General features: G+C 39.5%; 1 protein-coding gene across 5 annotated transcripts in view; it reads right to left on the reverse strand.

The window, feature by feature from the left end:
- FGF12 (fibroblast growth factor 12) overlaps positions 1-22,091 on the reverse strand; it is a 566,994-nt gene that overhangs the window by 191,487 nt on the left and 353,416 nt on the right. For all 5 annotated transcript variants that reach the window (XM_032631664.1, XM_032631662.1, XM_032631665.1 and 2 more), the window contains one exon: positions 9,117-9,227. In XM_032631664.1, coding sequence (XP_032487555.1) covers positions 9,117-9,227 — 111 coding nt within the window. The remainder of the gene's footprint in view (positions 1-9,116; positions 9,228-22,091) is intronic.

Genomic DNA, 22,091 nt, shown 5'->3' on the forward strand with positions numbered 1-22,091 from the left:
TACTAGACTGAAGGGGGAAAGTCGCCAGCACAAGATTAGTTAGGAAGCTGTAGTAATAGTCTGAAGATGAGAATAGCCTGGACTAGGGAGTGACAGTTGGGGTATTGAGAAGTGGTCAAATTCTGTATATATTTTGAAGGTAGAGTAAATGTACTACTGTTTTCAAATTCAATGCAAAAATTATTGCACTATCTGTTCTCACAATTTTGCCCATTTTTTGTAATGTGTTTAAAAGGGAAGTTTCAAAGGTAAAAACAAAAATTATTGCCAATTTATAGGCTTTATAAGTTTCAGATCTGTCAGCAATATTGGAGATGATCTTTTCCAAAATCTCATTTTACAGAATAGAAATCCAAGGAACAGAGAGCCTACATGACTGAAACAAGATCATACAGCTAATTAGGGACAGGACCTAGACTAGAAACCAGGTTATCTGACTCACAGCCCAAGCTACTTTGCCTTAAAGTGGTGACATTTAAGTGGTGTATATTCTTCCTTTGAAGTTTTTTGTTTGTTTTTGCTTTGTTTTGTTTTTATTTCATAAACATTGAGGGAGAACCACAGGTATCCCAAGCTCAAGAGTCTTTAGGACACAGGCAGCTAGGAGGAAAATGTGGGAGAAAGTAGGTGCATCCACTGCTTAAATACACTGATTTTTTTTCTGAAGTGTGCCAGCTAAATGAAACATATCTGCATACCCCCCAGTACGGGATCTTGGAAAATATCCATTGCTGTCCTAGGCAGAAGGGCAAATAAGGACATTATTCCTTATCTACAAAAATGCAGATAAGGAATTGCAGTATAATGTGACTTCTGCAACTGTAAATATACACACGAGGTTCAAACACAGTAGAGTGAAATGAGTAATTAATGTGGAGTTCTGTGTGAGGGAGGGTGGCAGTTGAGGGGGATGGCTGGAGAAGGCTTCACACTGACAAAGGAGATAAGAGCTTTGAAGGGTTCTGAAGGGTAAGAGTGATTTATCAGGTGGTAAGATTGGTGAAGTCATTCCAAGCAAAAGGAATTAGCATGTGTAAAAGCTCCAAGACCTAAAACTATATGGTACAGACTTACTTATATCATTATAAACGTTTTTCTATCATTCCCCAAACCTGTGTTTGATCACATAACCTGTCTAGAATTGAGCTCTGACTCTCTCCAGGAAATACATCAAAATGGAACAGATTCCACACCTGTCTGAGATACTAGAAAGTCTGGATTTCAGTATGCTTTTCAGTCTACCTACAGACCTATGCTTTCCCTGTTACATCAGGAATCAGGTTCCCATAGAACTAGGTATGACAGTCCCAAGACAGAGATTGCTTCATTAGCAAACGTGAACACTCCAAATCTTGGGTGCAGAGGAACGTGCCCCTTCATAGCTCCTGCAGTGCACCGGAATCATCTGGAGGGCTTGTCAAAACACACACTGCTGAGCCCCAGCCCTGAGGTTCCATCTGATTCAGCACGTCTAGGGCAAGCCTCAAGAGTGTGTTCTTCTAACGAGTTTTCAGGTGATGCTGATGCTGGTGGTCCAGGGACTGCACACTTTAGGAACCACTAACTTAGAGTACTGCTCCAGACCCTCTAGCTTAAGCACTTTTAAATTCTTTCACGTAACAACAGCTACCACCAGTAAGAATTCTACTTCTGTTAAAATGGTCACTGTCTATAAGCTCCTCGCAAACAAGGACTCTTACCCCGACTGATGAGAATAACAACGACAACCACCAACAACATTTAACCAGGTTTTCGGCATTATTTGAAGCATTTTTCATGAATCACCCATTTAGTCTACACAACAACCTTGTGATCTAAGTACTATTATTATCCCTACTTAACAAATGAGGGAAGTAAGATGTGAAGAGATTAAGTAACTAACTCCAAGGCAAAGAACCTCAAGTCAGATAGCCTGCATTCAATTCTGGCTCTATCACTTATATGTATGTATGACTCTCCAGATCTTTATATACACCTTGAGAATATCACAGAGGGATTTGCAACTGAAGATTTCCTGTCAGTAACATACCTTTCAGAACAAATGGTATTTGTGGAAACGGAATCTGTCGATCAGTTTTTCTGAGCATACATTTACTTCTATATGAGAATTAAAGGAAAGGCTATAAAAAGCTTAGAGATTCTCTGTTCCTCTCATTTTGTAAAACCAGAGATTGTATAAATCTGACAAAATTTATGTGACTTGCCCAAGACCAAAGCACTGGTCACCTCACAGAGCCAGGAATAGACTAAAGATAATCTCAGTCCTTAGTTCTAGGAATACACTTGGTAAAGTGGCTCCCATCAGATTCTTAACCACTATGTATATGTATACTTCCTATCAATATGCCCATAAATAGTCATAGAGCAACTAGGGAAAAGGATAATTTCAAATGGCTCATGTTTTACTTTACTAAACAGAGGGGCACATGAGGGCAGAAGTCTTAGGCTCGAAAGGAAATATAAGACATAAAAAGGTACAAAGCCAAGGTTAAAAAAAGTCTGAGGAGTTATTTCCTTATGAACATATGTGAATCGGCAAACTATTCAAGGAAATCATTGGTTCTTGTTCAAGCTTTCCATAAATATTATTTGAAGGAACAGTCTTTAAAATTGAAACACAATCCACAAAAACAAATTTCTAACAAGTGTCCATTACTTTTCTTCTAGCTATGAAAGTCAAAAGGCAATATTTTTCTTTATTTAAAAAAAATCAAGTGAGGTAACTGCATTCATAAGCTAAGGCTGAATATTAATTTTGTTTTGAAAAGGCATGCCACTGTAAGGGTAACAACATTACATGTACCAAAGTATTGCTCAAGATTATATAAATAAGCTTGCTTAAAGAAAATCAGCAGGATAACGCACGCATTTCTTTTTCTTTTCATCCAACTTGTAGGTATGACTTCACGCAACAAATTGTGATATATTCTTAAAGTACAGAAGACACTAGAAGAAAATAATATCCCTATAATTGGATATGGCATAGCCCTCGCTCACCCATGACTACTATAATGTGTACGTCTGAGTAGGTGAAAGGGATGAACTCCATGTCATCTCTTTCACCTAACAAAGGCCCCTTGTTAGGAAGACAGAGCATCTTTATAATTCTTTGCAGCATCCCTTATGTCCTTAATGATTTTCTCCAACTAACCATTTGGATCATGTTTTTGTTCATCGTTTAGCAATACAGAGCTTCTGTTGGCTTTGGCTGTGTCTATATACTTGTGATTGGTGGTATCAAAACATCATATGTCTGGTATTGTATAGAAAACATAGCTGGATGACTCAATTTTTAAATTTCCAATTGGATTTCTGAAACTCAGATACAGGCCTTGTTGAAATATATATATTTTTTAATGCTGAATTCATGGAGAATTTAATACATTCATAAAATCTGTAGAAACTGTATTTGTACTTAAAACTGGTAGTTAGGAACACAAAATATTAGAGGTCTAGAGTCAAAAGTCAAGAAATAAAATTCTAGATTAATTAAATATGAAGTATAAAAATGAAACAATTCCTTACTAAAACATGGGAGGTTTTTTTTATAATCTTGGAATGAGTACACTTCTAAATAGGAAAGAAAAGCTGAGGGCATAAAAGCGTATTTAAAATAAAATAAGGCATTGCAAAAAAATTCAGAGGCAAACAACAAAATGAGTAAAGATATTTGAAACTCACATAACAGTGAGCTGATTTTTAAAATATAAATAGCTTTCTTGCAAATGATAACACAGACACTTAATAGAAACAAATATAAACAGACATTTTATAGGAAAAGAAGTGCAGGTGTCTCATAAACTATATGAACAAGTGCTCAACCTAACTCATAATAAGAAAACTTAAAGTTTATGTTTTTAGGTAGCAAAGAACCAAAAGTCTGATAACACATTGTGTTGACTAGAAGATAAGGAAACGACTAGTCACTCTAAGTGTAAATTTGTTTGATGGAGAGGAAATAGCTATCTTTCAAAAATATAAAAGCATAAAACCTTGACCCAACAATTCCTCTTCTAAGTATCTATCGTCTAAATATAGTTGCACACACGCAGAATGACTTCTGTACAAGGATATTGTTTATAGAATAGTGTGTATCAGCAAAATATTAGAAAGAACTGAAATGTCCTTCAAGAGGAAACTAGGTTAAATAAAATATCCCATTTAAATATGTCCTAACATGGAAAAGTCTTGTAAATACAACATTTTAAGTTAAGAAAAAGTACTGAACAAGATTAGAAAGATAGATAGATAGAGAGAGAGAGAGAGAGAGAGAGAGAGAGAGACATATACAGATATATAATATTGTGTATTTTGTTAATGCACAGACTGCATCTGGAAGAGTACCAAGAAATGTGGCCAGGTGGCAGAGAGGGGAGGGACAGAAAATTGCTTTTGACTATGTTAACGTCTTCTAGTCAAAGAAACACATCCACACATCTGTGGTTGAACAAAGTTGGGTTCACTGACTCTCAGCGAGGAGGAAAAATATACACCATGGCAGAACTGGGGTGTCTTAGTAAGGTGTAAGAAGGGACTTCCAGGATTTAGTCTCATGTTAAGTGATTTTTAAGGGGGCTCAAAGAAAGCAGATTTATTCCAAGTTGATTGCTCTTTGGATGCAGGTGTAATTCTGTACTTGGCTATCTTAATAATTCTTATCTAGACGGCAAGAAGAACAGAGCAACATCCTGTTCCTGGTGATGAAGCAGCACCCACCCATATAAACCAGGGTACAGCGAGATTCGATCATTTTGTAGTTTGGACAACTTTCTTGTTTTTGTCTGCATTCAGATATGATTACAGAGTGCTCTTGTTTTTGTCCTGATCCATCATGGTCACAGTGGCCTTGCCTGATTCGGTGTCCTGTGAAACTGTTCACATTTGGCCTGCTGGTAGTGCCGAGCCAGCTCTTGGCTGTCAAGAACTGTTTTGTTCTTTTTCAACTGTATATCCTTTTTTGTGCCTTTACAATTCTGTACCATATACTTATCTATTCAAAATAATTTTTAAATGAATCTCAAGACTGAAGGAGACCTTAAAAGTCACTGAGTTCTGAAACTATCTCAACCACCACCACGTTCTTCCCCTCCCACACTGAAGGGGTTTTTTCATAAACGCTCTACAAGTACCAGTGCAGCACCAGCTTGAATATCTTCAGTTTCACCATTGTATTCATTTGTCAGGCAGCTCACGCCACAGTGAAATGGCTGTTAATATTTTTGTTCAGAGAAAAAAGGCAACAATGCATTTGCATATCTTAATTGTTTTCACCCCAGCATGTTTGACCTCTTCAAATGTATCTTCTCCTACGGAAACTGGTGGAGCAGAATAATTACCTTTCTAATTTTATGTAAAATGTTCCTATTAATACTCTCCAAACTGCTGTTGTCTTTTTTGTGTCAGTGTTCCAACACTGTTTTGCATCTTTGGTATCATTACACTTGCAGAGATTTGTATCTGTTGCTGCTGACAAACCCATTTGGTTTTGTACTCAATTACATGTAATTAGTCTTTTCTTCCTGAACAAAAGAACAGGTGTCCTATCACTTCAATCCAAGATACTATGGTAAGGTTGGCTGGACCTAATGATGTCTACTGAACCAAACAGCACACTTCTGACAGATGCTCATAGTAACAAGATTTTTTTTTCCAAACAATCAAATGCTTTTACTCCTGCCCACACAAAGTAGAGAAAGAAAAGGCATTTTAACAACTTAGAGGTTTATAATTTTCTATTAAAAAACATGAGTAGAATTTAAATCCTTCTTTGATATTTTTATCTCAATCCACACTCAGAAAATGTAAAAATAAAAATTATTTGTTTTCATGGGATATTTTTAATTAAAATATGTGTGGGGGGATCAGAAGAAAGTACATTAGTCCAAAAACTGGCAAAACCTGAATAAAGTCTATAGCTCAATTTATAGTATTGTACCAAGGTTAATTTCCTGGCTTTGATAATTGTACTGTTGTTACATAAAAGTGGTACCCATTAGGGGAAGCTGGGTGAAGAGTACACAGAAATTTCCTGTACTATTTTGTAATTTTTCTGAAGTCTAACATTATTTCAACAGGAAATGTTAAAAATATTTAGGTGGATAGAATATTTAGCCAATGATCTAGAGAAACTTTTACACATGTACAAGGACACATTCATTCATTCGTTTTGATTTTTGTTGAGTGCTTACTATGTATTAATGATCATTCTAGGTTCTGAAGACACAAATGTATAATGGATGGCTAGTGGGAAGCTGCTGCATAGCACAGGGAGATCAACTCGAGGCTCTGTGATGACCTAGAGGGGTGGGATAGGGAGGGTGGGAGGGAGACACAAGAGGGAGGAGATATGGGGATATATGTATATGTATAGCTGATTCACTTTGTTGTACAGCGGAAACTAACACAACATTGTAAAGCATTTATACTCCAACAAAGATGTGAAAAAAAATAATAAAGATACATCAAAGATCAAAACAAAATCTCTTCACTCATGAAACATTCTCCAGCTAGGAAGATCAAAAATAAACAAATAAACTGCAACAATATGCATATCAGGTCATCATAGGAGCTATGACTAGAAAAAAAATACTAGGGTATCAGAATAGGTCAAGGTGAAATGTTTAGTTTTATTAAGGATGGTCAGCGAAGGCCTCTTCAACATGTACAAGAAATATTTTAGCAGCACTATTTGTAATTGCCTTAAAATAGAAATGATAATTATCCACCCAAAAGAGAATGGATAAATATATTTGGGTATGTTCATGCAATGGGATACTTTACAAAAATGAAAATGAATAATATTAAGCAAATATATCACCATATATGCATCTCACAACCAAAATACTGGGGAAGAAAAATACATAAAAGTTATATATAGTAATGTTCCTCTTATAAAAAGTTTAAAAACATGCAAAATGATGTTATGACGGATGTAAGTATATGCATATATATGTATATATGAAAAAATGTATTTATAAAACTGCACAGAAATAAAAAATGTCAAATTCAAGATAGTTGTTATGTCTGGTACTGAAGGGAAAAGCAGGACTCCACCAGAAAGAGCACACAAGGGTTTCAAATGTATTGATGTTTTTAACTAAATTTTAAGCCGGGGTTGGGTATCCAGATGAATTTATCTAAGTCTTATTATTTTGTATATTTAAACTCCTTTTAATACCAACATATCAATAAATGTATGCAGTAGTTTGTCTTAATAAAAAATAAGGTATTTTAAAGTTGTGAATCCAGACAGTTTCTAAAAGTTTCTGACAAAATGTAGCACCCTCAGTATGTGTGTTATGCGTAACGCCTCTATATATACGTATATATATTATGCATATGTGTGTATAAGTGTGTATATTTATATGTGGCTGTAGGTCTATATTAGCCATTGACCCAGCATCTGCAGAGAAAGCACTTTCAATTATTTTTCTAAAAACATTGAAGGAAGGTATTTTGTTGGTTGACCCCACGCTTTCACCCTCACCTCTCTGCCACTGCCCCGTGATAAACGTCACAGATCCATAGGACAGCTGTCTAGGTAACAGCTGTATCCTGTGGCTACAGCTATTTGGCTCCCTTGAGGACTGAATCTATGTTCACCAACTTATAATTTTTCAATCTTTTTTTTAAGTTGGGTGGATGGTTCTGTCTGACAAAGGATATTAACATTATCATCTCCAGCCACATCATTTTATAGAAAAAGAAACCAGAACAAGGGATACCCCAGAGATAGTACGGGTGACACAGCTAAGCCACATCCTTGATTCTTTCCACCTATACTTGTAGCTTCACTAAATCTGAATTCAAGTTCACATGCAATAATGAAAATTCTACATGGAGAGGAAAGCATCCTCATTCTTCTGTACTCAGTTAAACCTTAAATCATTTAAAGAATGCATTCCCACAAACATAAACCAACAATGCAAACCACAATAAGCTAATCACCTACTTGGCAGAAAATGGGATGAAATTCTTTATAATAAGATCTTTATTGTAATTCATATTTTGTAATGTGTAACATTAAGTGAACAAAGAATAATTTAGAAGGGGTGGAGAAGCGCATTTTCACACTCTAGGGATTGTAGATCTTTCCTGAGATCTTTATTTTTAATTTAAAAGATAGTTCACCGTAAAATATCAGACTTCTTAGATTATCTTATGCAGTTGGGTAGAATGTCAGTCTAACCACAAAATCACCTCCGTCAGAAGACAACTCAATGGGATATAGATTTAATGAGCATTTACTATGTGACTAGTACTAAAGATCTAGCAGGAAATACAGACAAACTTTGGGAAACAATATGATGCCCTGTATAATTTTAGAATAACACGAATTTCCCCCCAGGTATCTGCACACGATTATTCAGAAACTGAAAGGTATGATGAAAGTGATCATTCTTGGCTCTGAGGCTTGCAATCAAAATTCTTCTGAAATGCAAATATACTCTCTCAGACCTTGATGATTTGTTTAGTTATCAAACTTGTCACCTATATAGTTAAATTACTTAAACATTATTTCCAGGGATATTATCAATAATCTTTTAATGTTTGCATTTTATCTCAAAAAACTATAAACAAAATTGCAGTTCTACCAGTTTTCATTATCTGTTATCATAATATTTTAATATATTTTCCTTTTTAGATCAATAATTTTGTCCTCAATCAAAATAAAATAACATGTAATATACATATGTATATATTCAATGTTTACCTTGAGAAGTAACTTTGGTCTTCCAGAAATGATGTTCTAAGAATTACTATAACATGTTTACTGTTTGGTTCCAGGATTAAAATACCATTTTGTGCTGGAAGGTCTGCCTTGCTTCTATGAATACTTAACATCATCCTGACTACAAACAGTGGGATGAGAGGAAATTCTTGTCCACTGACCAGTCAGAACTCCTTCAAGCTTTCTACCTTCTTACTGAGTACATAATCTCTGTCCCTCACGGTCTCCTGGCTATAGGGAATCATAGCAAGAAGGATAAAGGAAAAGACACCAGCTTACTAGTAGTTCAATAGTTCCAAAGGTAGCCTGGCCATGCTTTAAGTCTAAGATACACTGGGCCATACATTTGATTGTAATTAGATTGCAAGAAGCTAATGTGCCTTACTGTAGTCACTGTTTTCGTCCTTGGTCCCATCAATGGTACCATCTGGGTGCATCTGCAGGAAATATCCCTGCTGGCTGAATAACCTTGTCACAATTCCTTTCAGCTGGGGTTCTGCAGAACAAAATGAAATGATTATTGAAATTTTTTTTTAATACACACTTGCAAATTGTCAAAAACATTCCTGAAGTAAATGCATAAATGTCAATGGTTTAAATATTGAAATAACTATTTGAAAAGAAGGCATTTTGGTAACACATCTGTACTTTTTTTTCTTTCTAGAGGCAGATCAATAAATCTCTGCAAGAGTAAACCAAATGTAAATGAATAAAAGCTAATTATGATTAGAAAATACAGAGGTGTGCTAAAAAATGAATTATGTCTCTCCCTCCTGCATCTAGTGTCTGCCTGCAAGATGCCACTAAGTTTGTGGTCCCATTCCTGCGTCACTGTTCAGACCAAACTGTCACTGTAATTGCTAAGCTTTCAGGAGTCATAGTCAATTCCGGGAAGACTTCTATTTCTGCTGAATGACAACTCTCTATCTATGTTTCCTGGGTTTTGAAATTCTGATTAAATTCAGGCTTGGTTGAGAACCACAGGAAAAAGCCAAACCCCCATGGCCATGAGATGTCACTGGAAAGTATGTAGAAACAGATCTCACCTTCAGTAAATACTTCATCTGAGTGAGCCCCAATACTACAAAAGTCATTTTTCCAGCACACTCAAAAAGATCAAGCCATGCATATTTCTGTATTTCAAACCAGAAGTGGTCTTCAGCTTTTAAAAACACCCTACACACTAATACCATCAAACTGATCTTTGTATACCACATTTGAATTTTTGTATAGCAGCTAACATAAATATTTAAAGCTTTCTCACTGTGGTACTAGCTGCCAGCAACAATCTATTTTCTACAGTATTATCATCATTCTTTTTTTTTTTTTTAACATCTTTATTGGAGTATAATTGCTTTACAATGGTGTGTTAGTTTCTGCTTTATAACAAAGTGAACCAGTTATACATATACATATATCCCCACATCTCTTCCCTCTTGCGTCTCCCTCCCACCCTCCCTATCCCATCCCTCTGGTGGTCACAAAGCACCGAGCTGATCTCCCTGTGCTATGCGGCTGCCTCCCACTAACTATCTACTTTCCATTTGGTAGTGTATATAAGTACATGCCACTCTCTCACTTCGTCCCAGCTTACCCTTCCCCCTCCCGGTGTCCTCAAGTCCATTCTCTACGTCTGCGTCTTTATTTCTGTCCTACCCCTAGGTTCTTCAGAACCTTTTTTTTTTTTTAGATTCCATATATATATGTTAGCATACGGTATTCGTTTTTCTCTTTCTGACTTACTTCACTCTGTATGACAGACTCTAGGTCCATCCACCTCACTCCAAATAACTCAATTTTGTTTCTTTTTATGGCTGAGTAATATTCCATTGTATATATGTGCCACATCTTCTTTATCCATTCATCTGTTGATGGACACTCAGGTTGCTTCCATGTCCTGGCTATTGTAAATAGTGCTGCAATGAACATTGTGTTACATGACTCTTTTTGAATTATAGTTTTCTCAGGGTATATGCCCAGTAGTGGGATTGCTGGGTCGTATGGTAGTTCTATTTTTAGTTTTTTAAGGAACCTCCATACTGTTCTCCATAGTGGCTGTATCAATTTACATTCCCACCAACAGTGCAAGAGGTTTCCCTTTTCTCCACACCCTCTCCAGCATTTATTGTTTGTAGATTTTTTGATGATGGCCATTCTGACTGGTACATCACCACCATCTTTGTCTCTACTTCAGTTTTGTGCAAAAATTAGACTACTCTAGCACATTTATAGCCCTATTTCATAAAAATTAGTAGAAAAAGAAAAATGCTGCTTCTGGTGATAAAAATTGAGGCAAGGATAGAAATCATATGACTGGTGAAGTAGTTATGTGTTATCCTCAAAAGGACAATCAATGAATTTCAACTGACAGTGTCATTCCTTCACCAATTTATTAAATCAATATTTACTCAGAACCTCTTTTATTGGGCAGGCAATATGCTAAGTACTGTGTGCTAAACTAAACACATTTATTGATGTTTGAGTCTAGATAAGAGTTATAGATAAGGATTCAATGCAATAAACTCTTTGGGAATGGATCTGCTCCCTATGACATATGTCTTTTGCACATATGACTAGATCACACATACTTGGAAGTTTGAGGCAATGCCTATATAAACATGTCTTCTTCAAAGCAGTCCTAAGAAGAAGAAAAGTTGCCAAGAAAACTGGTAATGAGGAAGTAGGGTATTAAAAAAAGAACTAGGGCTTCCCTGGTGGCGCAGTGGTTGAGAGTCCGCCTGCCGATGCAGGGGACACGGGTTCGTGCCCCGGTACAGGAAGTGCCGCGGAGCGGCTGGGCCCGTGAGCCAAGGCCACTGAGCCTGCACGTCCGGAGCCTGTGCTCCACAACGGGAGAGGCCACAACAGTGAGAGGCCCGCGTACCGGAAAAAAAAAAAAAAAAAAAAAAAAAAGCAAAAAAAGAACTAAACTGGAAAGTAGGCATTCTGATTGATAACTATGTATTATTACTGTGGTTAAATAAATTCAGTGTATTTATAATTTGAGCACCTTTGACTTAAAGTCTCTTTGATTTTAGAATCTTCTCCTCTAAGTAGTGCCAGAAATCAAGGCATGGATTCGTTCTCAATGTGTTGTCTCCATGCCCCTGACCCCCAAGGGACATGTCAGAGAAGCATGTAGCTAGTTAACCACACTGCAAAAAAATATCCTGTACCCCTACCATCTATTAAGCCCTACCAACCTTCCCAGGCTTAGTTCCAGATCACCTTCTCAGGAAGACTTGGCTATCATAAGTGTGGGTCACTTTTATAATTAGGAGAAATAAAAGAATGTGTGAGCCTCTGCCACAAGGCTAAGTGGTTGACAGGAAGATGCTAATGTGGTACGTTCAGCTCTAGATGTGCAATCAGGAGACCCAGCTTTGAACCACAGTTGCTGTGGGGTCCTAAGCAAGTCACTTAGTATCTGAGGCTGTTTTCCTATCTGTGTAATGGGAAAAAATAATTTCTATGCTAACTATAATAATTTAGAATTTCAGATGAATAAATAAATGTGATAATATGAAATACAAAAACCATAAAAATATAAATCCTAATTAAGGTCTAATTTTTCAACCCTGAAAATTGAGGAAACAGTGTAAACCAAAGGAAGTATTTTACAAATAGACTTTGCTGATTCATGTTTTAGTAAAATATTGAGCTTGTAAAGTCACTAAAGTAACCAAAAGATTAAGAGTAGAGGATAGAAAAGGATAGAAGGAAGGAAAGGAACAACTGTCATAGAATTCATACTTTATCTCTAATAAACTTGATAAGGTCACTTTAAGAAGTCATGTTTTGATAGGTAAGGAGATGCATGGCAGCTGAATCATTAAAGCCTGAAAATGATTGTTTGGTTTTTTTTTCATGCTCCACTTTCTGTAGCTGTAATTAAACACTCCTTTTGCTACGGTGAAGCTATCCCCCTGTTGGGACCCTGGGAATTCAGGTTGGTAACTCCGGTTCAAGATAGTGAGCCTAAGGCTGTTCACCAAGCCCCACCACCCAAGAGCAGTGCAGAACAAGCTCAGAGTCTGAGTTTTAATTATGTGATGATCTATGAAAGTGAATGTTTTACACTATAGCTGTTTCAAAGGAGCCCTGACCATCTATTAAACAAATGCCCTGAACCTAGGATGTGTCACGGAAAGCAGTATAGCCTGCCTGACAGGCCTATACCTTTATTATTATCAAATCCTATCAATCTTTCCAGGCTCAGCTCAAGATCACCTCCACCAGGAAGGCTTGTCTATCATAAGGGAGGATCACTTTTATAATTGGGGGGAAAAAAAGAAAATGTTTTGTTGTATTTTAAAGAAAGGGGTTTAAAAAAAATGAGACCACTTTTTGGGATATCTAGCATCCTGAGTGCATTCAAGAAAACGTACTTTTTATTTTTCAGACCATGCTTAGGCATCTAACAGATTAATAAAACCTGTGCTGTCCTCAGGGAGCACCCAGTCTAATGCATGAAACATACGTATACATAGTGTGAGATAGCTGTTAAATGATGAATGGAAGCAAAGTGACGTGATATCACAAGGAGCAAGGGACTAATTCTGTCTAGAAGTTAGATGAAGGCACCTCACCTGTCACTTGAGGAGTAAATAGCATTTTCATAGGCAAAGAAACCAGAGGAAGGCCATTCCAGAAAAACAATGGATGAAGGAGAAAACAGCATGGCAGACTTTGGGAATGATGCAGAATCTGGTATAGGCGTAATTTACAGCAGAGTTTTGCAAATGCTGGCACGCAGGTAAGTGCCTATTCTCAACAAATGTTCACAGGTAAACAGTGAAGTAAGAAAAATATGGCCAACAGAGTAAGTTTTTTATTAAGCTAATTTTATTTTCAATTTATATGACTCTCCTTGATTCAAAGATTATGTTTTTCCATTATTTTTTTCATTTTTTTATGAAGCAATGGCTATATTATTTGATGATGGTAAGACATTGGTTTAGTTTGTTCCCTTTTGTACTCTAAAGTAGTATAGCAAATACTGCTAGATTTTCTCTAAAATCCATTTCCTCTTTTTCCTGGGCACCCAGCTAGACCATATGTCCTAGCCTCCCTTGCAGTTAGGTTTGGCAGATGAATGAGTGTCATATGGAATGTTAAGTGGAAGTGATGTGTGCCATTTTCAGGCCAAGGCTTTTAAAAGCAAACATTATCCTCCACATTTTCTCTTCCTTAACGCTGGCTGGATTTAGATGATAAAGCCCTAGGAGATGTCAACAAAATAGGAGAATTCTGGTGGAAGAAAAGACAACAGCCATCAGAAATACCCACCTTGGACAGTTCGGTGAAAAAGAACTAGCAGTGGTTGTACATAGTGACACCCTTCCTAAGAGAATATGAAAAGGGGGTACCGGAGTGGAGAGTAACTTCACAGTGCAGAAACCTGATAAAAACAGTGCTACCTGAGCCGGGGGTCAAGGTTAAGGTCCACAGTGATAAATCACGCTGATAGCCTTGATATCTTGATACCTTTGATACGCTGTAATGAGAATGGCACTCTACCTCTGTGATCTTCCTCCCCAAAACCCATAACCCCAGTCTAATCATGAGAAAAACATCAAACAAATCTCAACTATGGAACATTCTACAAAACAACTGACTAGTACCCCTCGAAACTGTCAAAAATTCAAAAAAAATTCTGAGAAAATGTCATAGCCAAGAGGAGCCTAAGGAGATAAGACAACTAAATGGAATGTACCTTAGATGGGCCCCTGGAACTGAAAAAGGACATTAGGTAAAAAGCTGAGGACATCTGAATAAAGTATGGACTTTAATTATTCATAAGGTATCAATACTGATTCACTAATTGTCACAAACATATCAAACGAATGTAAGATGTTCATATGGGAAACTGGGTGTAGGCTTCACTTTTCTGTAAATGTAAAACCATTTTCAAATAAAAAGGTGATTAAAAATAATAATTAGAGCCACAAAAGCAAGTAAGAAATTTTACCTTCAAAGAGGTTGGTGAGAAAGAAGGTAAAGCACAGGAACTCACGTTCAGCACCGCTTCCCTTCAGGATGACGTGGCAATTTCCGCAGAAGGTTTGACTTCAAAGCCACTCAGAAAAGCTGAGACCTGAAGGAATTACCTAGACATTCCTGCTGCCTTAAAGTGTACTGCCTTAAAGTGTAGTGCTTACCTAGGTACACGCTGGAAACCAGAACACAGACAGAGCCAAGGAAGCCTAATCACACATCTCAAAATGAATATTAGATTGTAGAAAACAGAGTGAATTTTAGAATTGGAAAGGAACTCAGAATCCAATACCTTTCTGCATCAAAATACCTTCCTTCATCAAGTTCAAAGATAAAAAAGAAAAACTGAGCCTCAGAGGGAAAATGTCTTGTCCAAGGTCATCCAGCCAACACACGGATGAGTTAGGAAAAGACTCGTCTCTGATATACTGAATGAACACTGTCCTTTCCTTCCCAAAGAGCAGCCAAGACATAATCTGTATATATCTTGTGCAAGCTGCAGGACTGGGGGGCAAGAAGCTAGAGAAGAGATGACAAGGAGAGGCAGGAGCACCTAGCTGTGCATCAGTTACTGAAGTGTGGGAGTGACAAAGGAAAGGAGTCCTAGGAAACCGTGCAAGAAATATGTATTTAATATCGACATATTTTATACACATGCATATATATATGAGATACTACAATTGCACTGTGTTTATCTAGGGCCAGCCTATTCAACATTTGCACCTAAACTTACAGAAAGTGCCCCCATGTAAACTCCAATCTAAAATGAAAAATATAGGGCTTTCCTGGTGGCACAGTGGTTGAGAGTCCCCCTGCCAATGCAGGGGACACGGGTTCATGCCCCGGTCCGGGAAGATCCCACATGCCACGGAGCGGCTGGGCCCATGAGCCACGGCTGCTGAGCCTGTGCGTCCGGAGCCTGTGCACCGCAATGGGAGAGGCCACAGCAGTGAGAGGCCCATGTACCGCAAAAAAAAAAAAAAAAAAAAAAAAAAAAATATATATATATATATGATCCAAACTTTATTATGAGCTATATCCAGAGAATTAATAGTATTTATTATAATAACAATGGCTGTATTATGAACCCATCTACTTTGTACCAGGCACTCCCCCAATGATTTCACTACAGTTGTATCTGGCATTCACAACAACTTAATGTGTAAGGTACTTTTTCTCATTTGTCAGGTGAGATTATCGAGATTCAGAGAAGCTACATCACTTACCCTATAGGTTACAGGACTAGTAAGTGAAGAGGCAGTCTAGCGTAACATTCTATGGTCCCAGCTGTTCTCCAGCACTGTTCAGTCACTTTAAGAAAGACACCGGCAAAACTGGAACATGTCCAGAGGAAGAGGAGCAAAATAAGGAGGGTGGTACAAAGGACTGTCATAGGAAGAATGGCTGAATGGACAGTCGATATGCAGCCTGGAGAAAGGAGGATGCAGGGGACGTAAGAGCTGTCCCCACTTTCTTGAGATTAGAAGTAAGAAGACAGAAGAGGAGACAGAAGCAAGAAGAGGCCAATTTGCTCTGAGTGGCTCCACAGGGATAGAACTAGGGCCGATGGCTGAACGTTACAGGGAGGCAGGTAAAAATGAACTTTCTGTAAACTGTATTCGAAAAGAAAACAGGCTGCCTATGGAAAGAGTGAGTTCTCCATCATTGGACAGAAGCAAACAGAGAGAAGCAGAAAAAACTACAGGTCAGGACAGCTATGAAGGACACAGGTATCTCTGAAAGCAAAGGCATTCTGCATGGCAATGCAAGGTTCTTTCTAGCCCTGAGGTCCTGGAAAGCTTTGAGATAAGCCAGATGGCCGTTAAATACAAGTTCACGTTTCTGTTTCTTAGTGTGTGCTTATGACAGGGAATTGAAAAGACTGTTTAGCAGGCATCCTGCAAATGGAGAGTACTTTGTAAAAGTTAAGCATGCATTGTGTAGTAATTTGATGGGGCTTTTTAATCAGTTTCTGTGGGCTTACAAACGACCCTTGGTATCAAGGTTTAATGTTGCCCACTTAAAGGAACGGAGATTGAAGAGGCTGTTAAACTGTGATTCTTGTCGAGTGCTTCTGGGCTTCATACCACTGCAGATTTCAAAATTAGATTGTCAGGGTAGGAGACTGTTCATAAACAGATATATTTATGATAATCACAGCTAAAGGGTATAGGCTAGGGCACATTTACATACCATAAATCAAAGCCCCAGACAAATCGGAAATGGATACAGTAACACAGGTGAAAGAGGACAGAACTTATCTGGACTTTTGAACACTCTGCAGAAATGACAATCACACTAAACTGGGGGAATTCATTAAAAATACTTGTTGTTTAGTAAAAGAGACACAGACCTGAGACCCCACATTAACTCGGGAGACGGTAGCGAATAAGGCGGAGATGTGACATCATGGCCTAGCAGAATCTGTCTGCTCTATGGGGTAAAGATTACCACATCCTGGGCTTCCCTGGTGGCGCAGTGGTTGAGAGTCCACCTGCCAATGCAGGGGACACGGGTTCGTGCCCCGGTCCGGGAAGATCCCACATGCCGCGGAGCGGCTGGGCCCGTGAGCCATGGCCGCTGAGCCTGCGCATCCAGAGCCTGTGCTCCGCCAACAGGAGAGGCCACAACAGTGAGAGGCCCGCGTACCGGAAAAAAAAAAAAAAAAAAAATGATTACCACGTCCTGTCGTGAGTCCTCAGTCTTCCCATAGGTCAAGTGAAGGTGACGGTGCCCTCAGCAGTTACCCATCTAAGGGACATGGAAATCCCTGTGAAGCACTAATAACGGCAAAAGGATTCTGTATCTATAAGCAGAGATCTATTTTCTCAATCAGCAGATACTGGTAGCACGTTTTATTAAAAAATCAAGTATTTACTGAGCACCAGACTTTCTGGTGGGTATTCTAGGTAGAGGGGAGAACCAGTGATATGCTCATAAAGCAGCTCTTTTTAAAAAAATGCCCCAAACCTGATTTCCATGGGACTGATTTCCACAGGGTAAATCTTCCCACCGTGGCTGATTTAAAACTATCATTTGACCTCACTGGATGCAGAGCTGGAGCAGAAGAAATGAGCATCCCAGGCTCCAGGATCCAGCACAGCACTGAATACAACAGAGAACAAGCCATGAAGCTTACATTCCAGCAGGAAAGACAAGAAGTAAACAAACAATTCATACATAAGAGTTTTCGTATAGGTGCCATGAAAATGAAAGCGATGAAAAAGGATGGAGGGTCCAGGGGATGGATGTGTTGTGAACAGTGTGGTTAGAAGTGGACTTCACCGAGACCTGATGAAGAGCCGTGGAGTAATAGCTAAGAGCATCGGAAACAGGGACTAGCAGATGCAAAGTAATCCTAATGCTTGAAAAGACTGGGAACCAGCAGACGAGAGGCTCTCTGAAGATCCTCCTCTCGACCAGGAGTTGGCAAACTACAGTCCTGTTGCTGCCAATTCTGTAAATAAAGTTTTATTGGAACACAGCCTGTGCGCCTTCATTCACACATTTGCCCCTGGCTACTTTCGTGCTACAACAACAGAGATGAGTAGTTGCAATGGAGACCCTACAGCCTGAAAAGCCTGAAATATTTACTAACAGGCCCTTTCCAGAAAAAGCTGGCCATCCCTTGCTCTAGACCCTTGCCGATGTAGTTCCCTCTGCCTGAAACGCATATCCCATGCCCTGCCTTCTCTCTGCCCAGAATTCCTCCTCAGTCTCCCAGGTTCAGCTGTCTTCCACGGGGCCTTCGCTGACACCCTGAGGCTAAATTAATCACTCCCTCTGCACAGCTCCCTCAGGCACAGGCTAGGAGAGGACTCCCTACACTGTTACAGCTGTTTGCATATGATCTGTCTCCGCTGAACTAGGTACAGCTCCTCAAGGGCGAGGACCTTGAATGATTCATGACCCTGTCCCAGCACGTAGCAGAGTGCCAGGCACCGGGTAGGTGAGAGGTATGTGTACGTGGATAGAAAGGAGATAAGTTATACCTGGGATTTTCCACTGTGACCCGTGACTTTTAGAGGAGCTCCTCATTTGTAAGAAAGACGTTTACAGCCTTTGAATATCATGCCTCCAGCCTTCAGTGCCTTTCTTTCCATTTTCAGTCTCGACTCAGCCCCTCCACATTGAACACAGTTGACAAGCACAGCGGCATTCTCCATAAACTGAACAGTCTCCAAAGCCCTGTTCAGCGGGCATCAAGTGACCTTGAGACGGGCAATCCTTAACCTTCATGCTGCCTCAAAGCTAAATGGAAAGAAGGACACGCTTTTTCCAGAATATCCTCTTCACTAAACCAGTCTGAGCTGGGGGAGACGGGAGAAGCAGGGCAGGGAAATGCCCATCAGGATGGGGTTTCTGTACTGAGCCAATTTTATTCCTCATACCATTAACCCCCTCCCTCCCAGCTTCCTCTCTATAAGATGCTCATGGGGCTTCCCTGGTGGTGCAGTCGTTGAGAGTCCGCTTGCCGAGGCAGGGGACACGGGTTCGTGCCCCGGTCCGGGAAGGTCCCACATGCCGCGGAGCGGCTGGGCCCGTGAGCCATGGCCGCTGAGCCTGCGTGTCCGGAGCCCGTGCTCCGCAATGAGTGAGGCCACAACAGTGAGAGGCCCATGTACCGCAAAAAAAAACCCAAAAAACAAACCAAAAAAAAGATGCTCATGAAAATAACTCAACTACCATTTACTGACTTCCAACATGTACTAGGTGCTGGGTACAAAGCTGAGTAAGATGCAATTCCTGCCTTGAAGGCACCCACGGCCTCCTCACTGAGATGCACACACAACTAACCATACCCAGTGAACATGGAAAGTGCTTTCCTAGAGGAACAAACAAAATGCCATGGAATCACAGAGCACGGGTGCTAACTTTACCTGGGATGGTGAGTTCTGGGACAAGAAGCAGTTAAGAAAGGCTTCAAAGATGAAGCAACATTTTAGACTTGGCCTTGAACAGGCAGGGCAGTTGTGCTTTGAGCAGCATAAGCAGGAGGGGCAGCCCCATGGGACACACAAACAGCATGTTCAGAGACTGGGCAAGCACACTGGCATGGCCAGGGTGTGGAGATATAAGAGGGTGCACGCAGTGGCTGGAGGTGACAGCAGAAGGGAAATATGGTCCCAGGACACTTGAGGTTCTTTAAGCAAAGCTAATAAAGTTTACCTTTTTTTTTTTTTTTTTTTTTTTTTTTTTTTTTTTTTTTTTTTGCGGTACGCCGGCCTCTCACTGCTGTGGCCTCTACCGTTGCGGAGCACAGGCTCTGGACGCGCAGGCTCAGCGGCCGTGGCTCACGGGCCCAGCCACTCCACAGCATGTGGGATCTTCCCGGACTGGGGCACAAACCCGTGTCCCCTGCATCGGCAGGTGGATTCTCAACCACTGCGCCACAAGGGAAGCCCCTAAAGTTTACCTTTTAAACCAATGATCTCCAAACTCTTTTGAGCATACATCTCCATCTGTTAAATCTACAGCCTCCGTATGAAATGGAGCAGGACACTCTTGAGACCTTCCCAGGACAGAACCCCACCCTCCCATGTCCTCTGCCTTGTCTGTAAAAAAACTTTAGTCAAAGAATAAATGTAATCAGAGAAATGAGAAAATACAGAAACAAAGGAAAAGCAGTCAAACAAGACCAAATAATAATAGCTTAGTCATTAAATAAAGTCAAGGACTTTTAGTTCCCCCTCAAGGGCTATGGATAGTACTCTGAGCCATATCCTGTGAGCTGTTTTGTAGATACTGAAACTCCCACCAGGTGGAACAAGTTAACTGCATGATGACCAGACTGTAGCCATGACATAAGCTGCCACAATTCTGAGAACTGGCCTCAAAGAAATGGGAAAAAACCGACCCTGGAACTGAAGGCACCTGGGACTGAACTCAAACCAACCCTGGAACTGAACTTAAAACAATCAAGATGACACTGATCAGACCACCACATGACTAACTTCAAGATGATTGTCAGAGCTGTGTCTTTTCTACGTGTAGCTCCCTCCCTCTGCCCATACACCCCTGAATCTCCCCTTTAAAAGCTCTTGCCTACTGATTGTCAGGGAGCAGTTGGCCTTTGGACATGAGCCTGCCCTCTTCCCCAGTTGCCAGCCTCTGAAATAAAGCAAACTTTCCAAACAAACTTATGGTTACCGAAAGGGAAACATTGGGGGGAGGGATAAACCAGGAGCTTGGTATTAACATACACAAACTACTATATATAAGATAGATAACCAACAAGGACCTAACGTATAACACAGAATACCACTCAATATTCTGTAATAACCTGTATGGGGAAAGAATCTGAAAAAGAACGGATATATGTATATGTACAACTGAGTCACTTTGCTGTACACCTGAAACTAACATAACATTGTAAATCAACTATACTCCAATAAAATTAAAAAAAAAAAAGAAAGAAAATCCAAACTTACAAATAAGATTTAAAAAAAAGAAAGCCAAACTTTCCTTTCCACCAACCTTGCCTCTCACGTATTGGCTTTCAAGCAGCAAGGAGCCAGACCTGAATTTTGGTAACACATGTATGTGTATTTATTATTTATAAATTACATGTAGGTAATTTATAAATACCATATATTATGCATATATTGTAAATGAAAGTTCAAATGTTTAAAAAGGACCAATACTAAACACACACAAAAATTAAAATATCCACATGACAAAAGTTTGTCTTGCCCCACTCACTTCAGAGAAGAGAAGCATTAGGGACCATTGCATCAGACGATGGGGAAACTGAAGGATTTTAAGCCTGGGGATAAATTATGAGGGCAGTATTTTAGAAAGTCATACTGGGGAACAATAGAGAAGGATGACTTAGAGTGAGTGGTGCTGTGGTTGTGGAAGCCACGTAGGAAGCTGTGACATATAATAAGGCCTCAGGTAGGCAGTGGCAATGAGGATGGAGAGAAGACATCAGCCTGAGGACTGATGCTTGGTGGGACCTGGTGACAGGATGACAGGATGTGTAGAGTCTCTCCAGCTCTGGAAAAATGTGTGACCTCTCCTTCCCTAAATCCAAATCTATCATTAGGCTTCTAAGAAAGCCCTGTGTCAGTGTAGAATATCATGGAAAATGAGAGTGGAAAAAGCTTAATGTGAACATTCCTAGGAAGCCAAATGACTTCTTTGCCTTTCTAAGGATTTCCGTTCATGAAGGGGAGTTTGATTCTGGTCAACCTCACTGAGTCACAGCCCCTTGGTTTTTCTCAGACTATCATCCAAGAAATGGACCTTGTCTTCCAGGCAATTCATGAATGAGCTATGGAGGATGAAAACCACAAGGTATTTCACACATGAAAATCCTAGAATCTGAAGATTTTAGAACCAGAAAAGCCCTTCAGGATGA

The sequence above is a fragment of the Phocoena sinus genome, chromosome 4 (genome assembly GCF_008692025.1).
Source record: "Phocoena sinus isolate mPhoSin1 chromosome 4, mPhoSin1.pri, whole genome shotgun sequence".
Taxonomy (NCBI): domain Eukaryota; kingdom Metazoa; phylum Chordata; class Mammalia; order Artiodactyla; family Phocoenidae; genus Phocoena; species Phocoena sinus.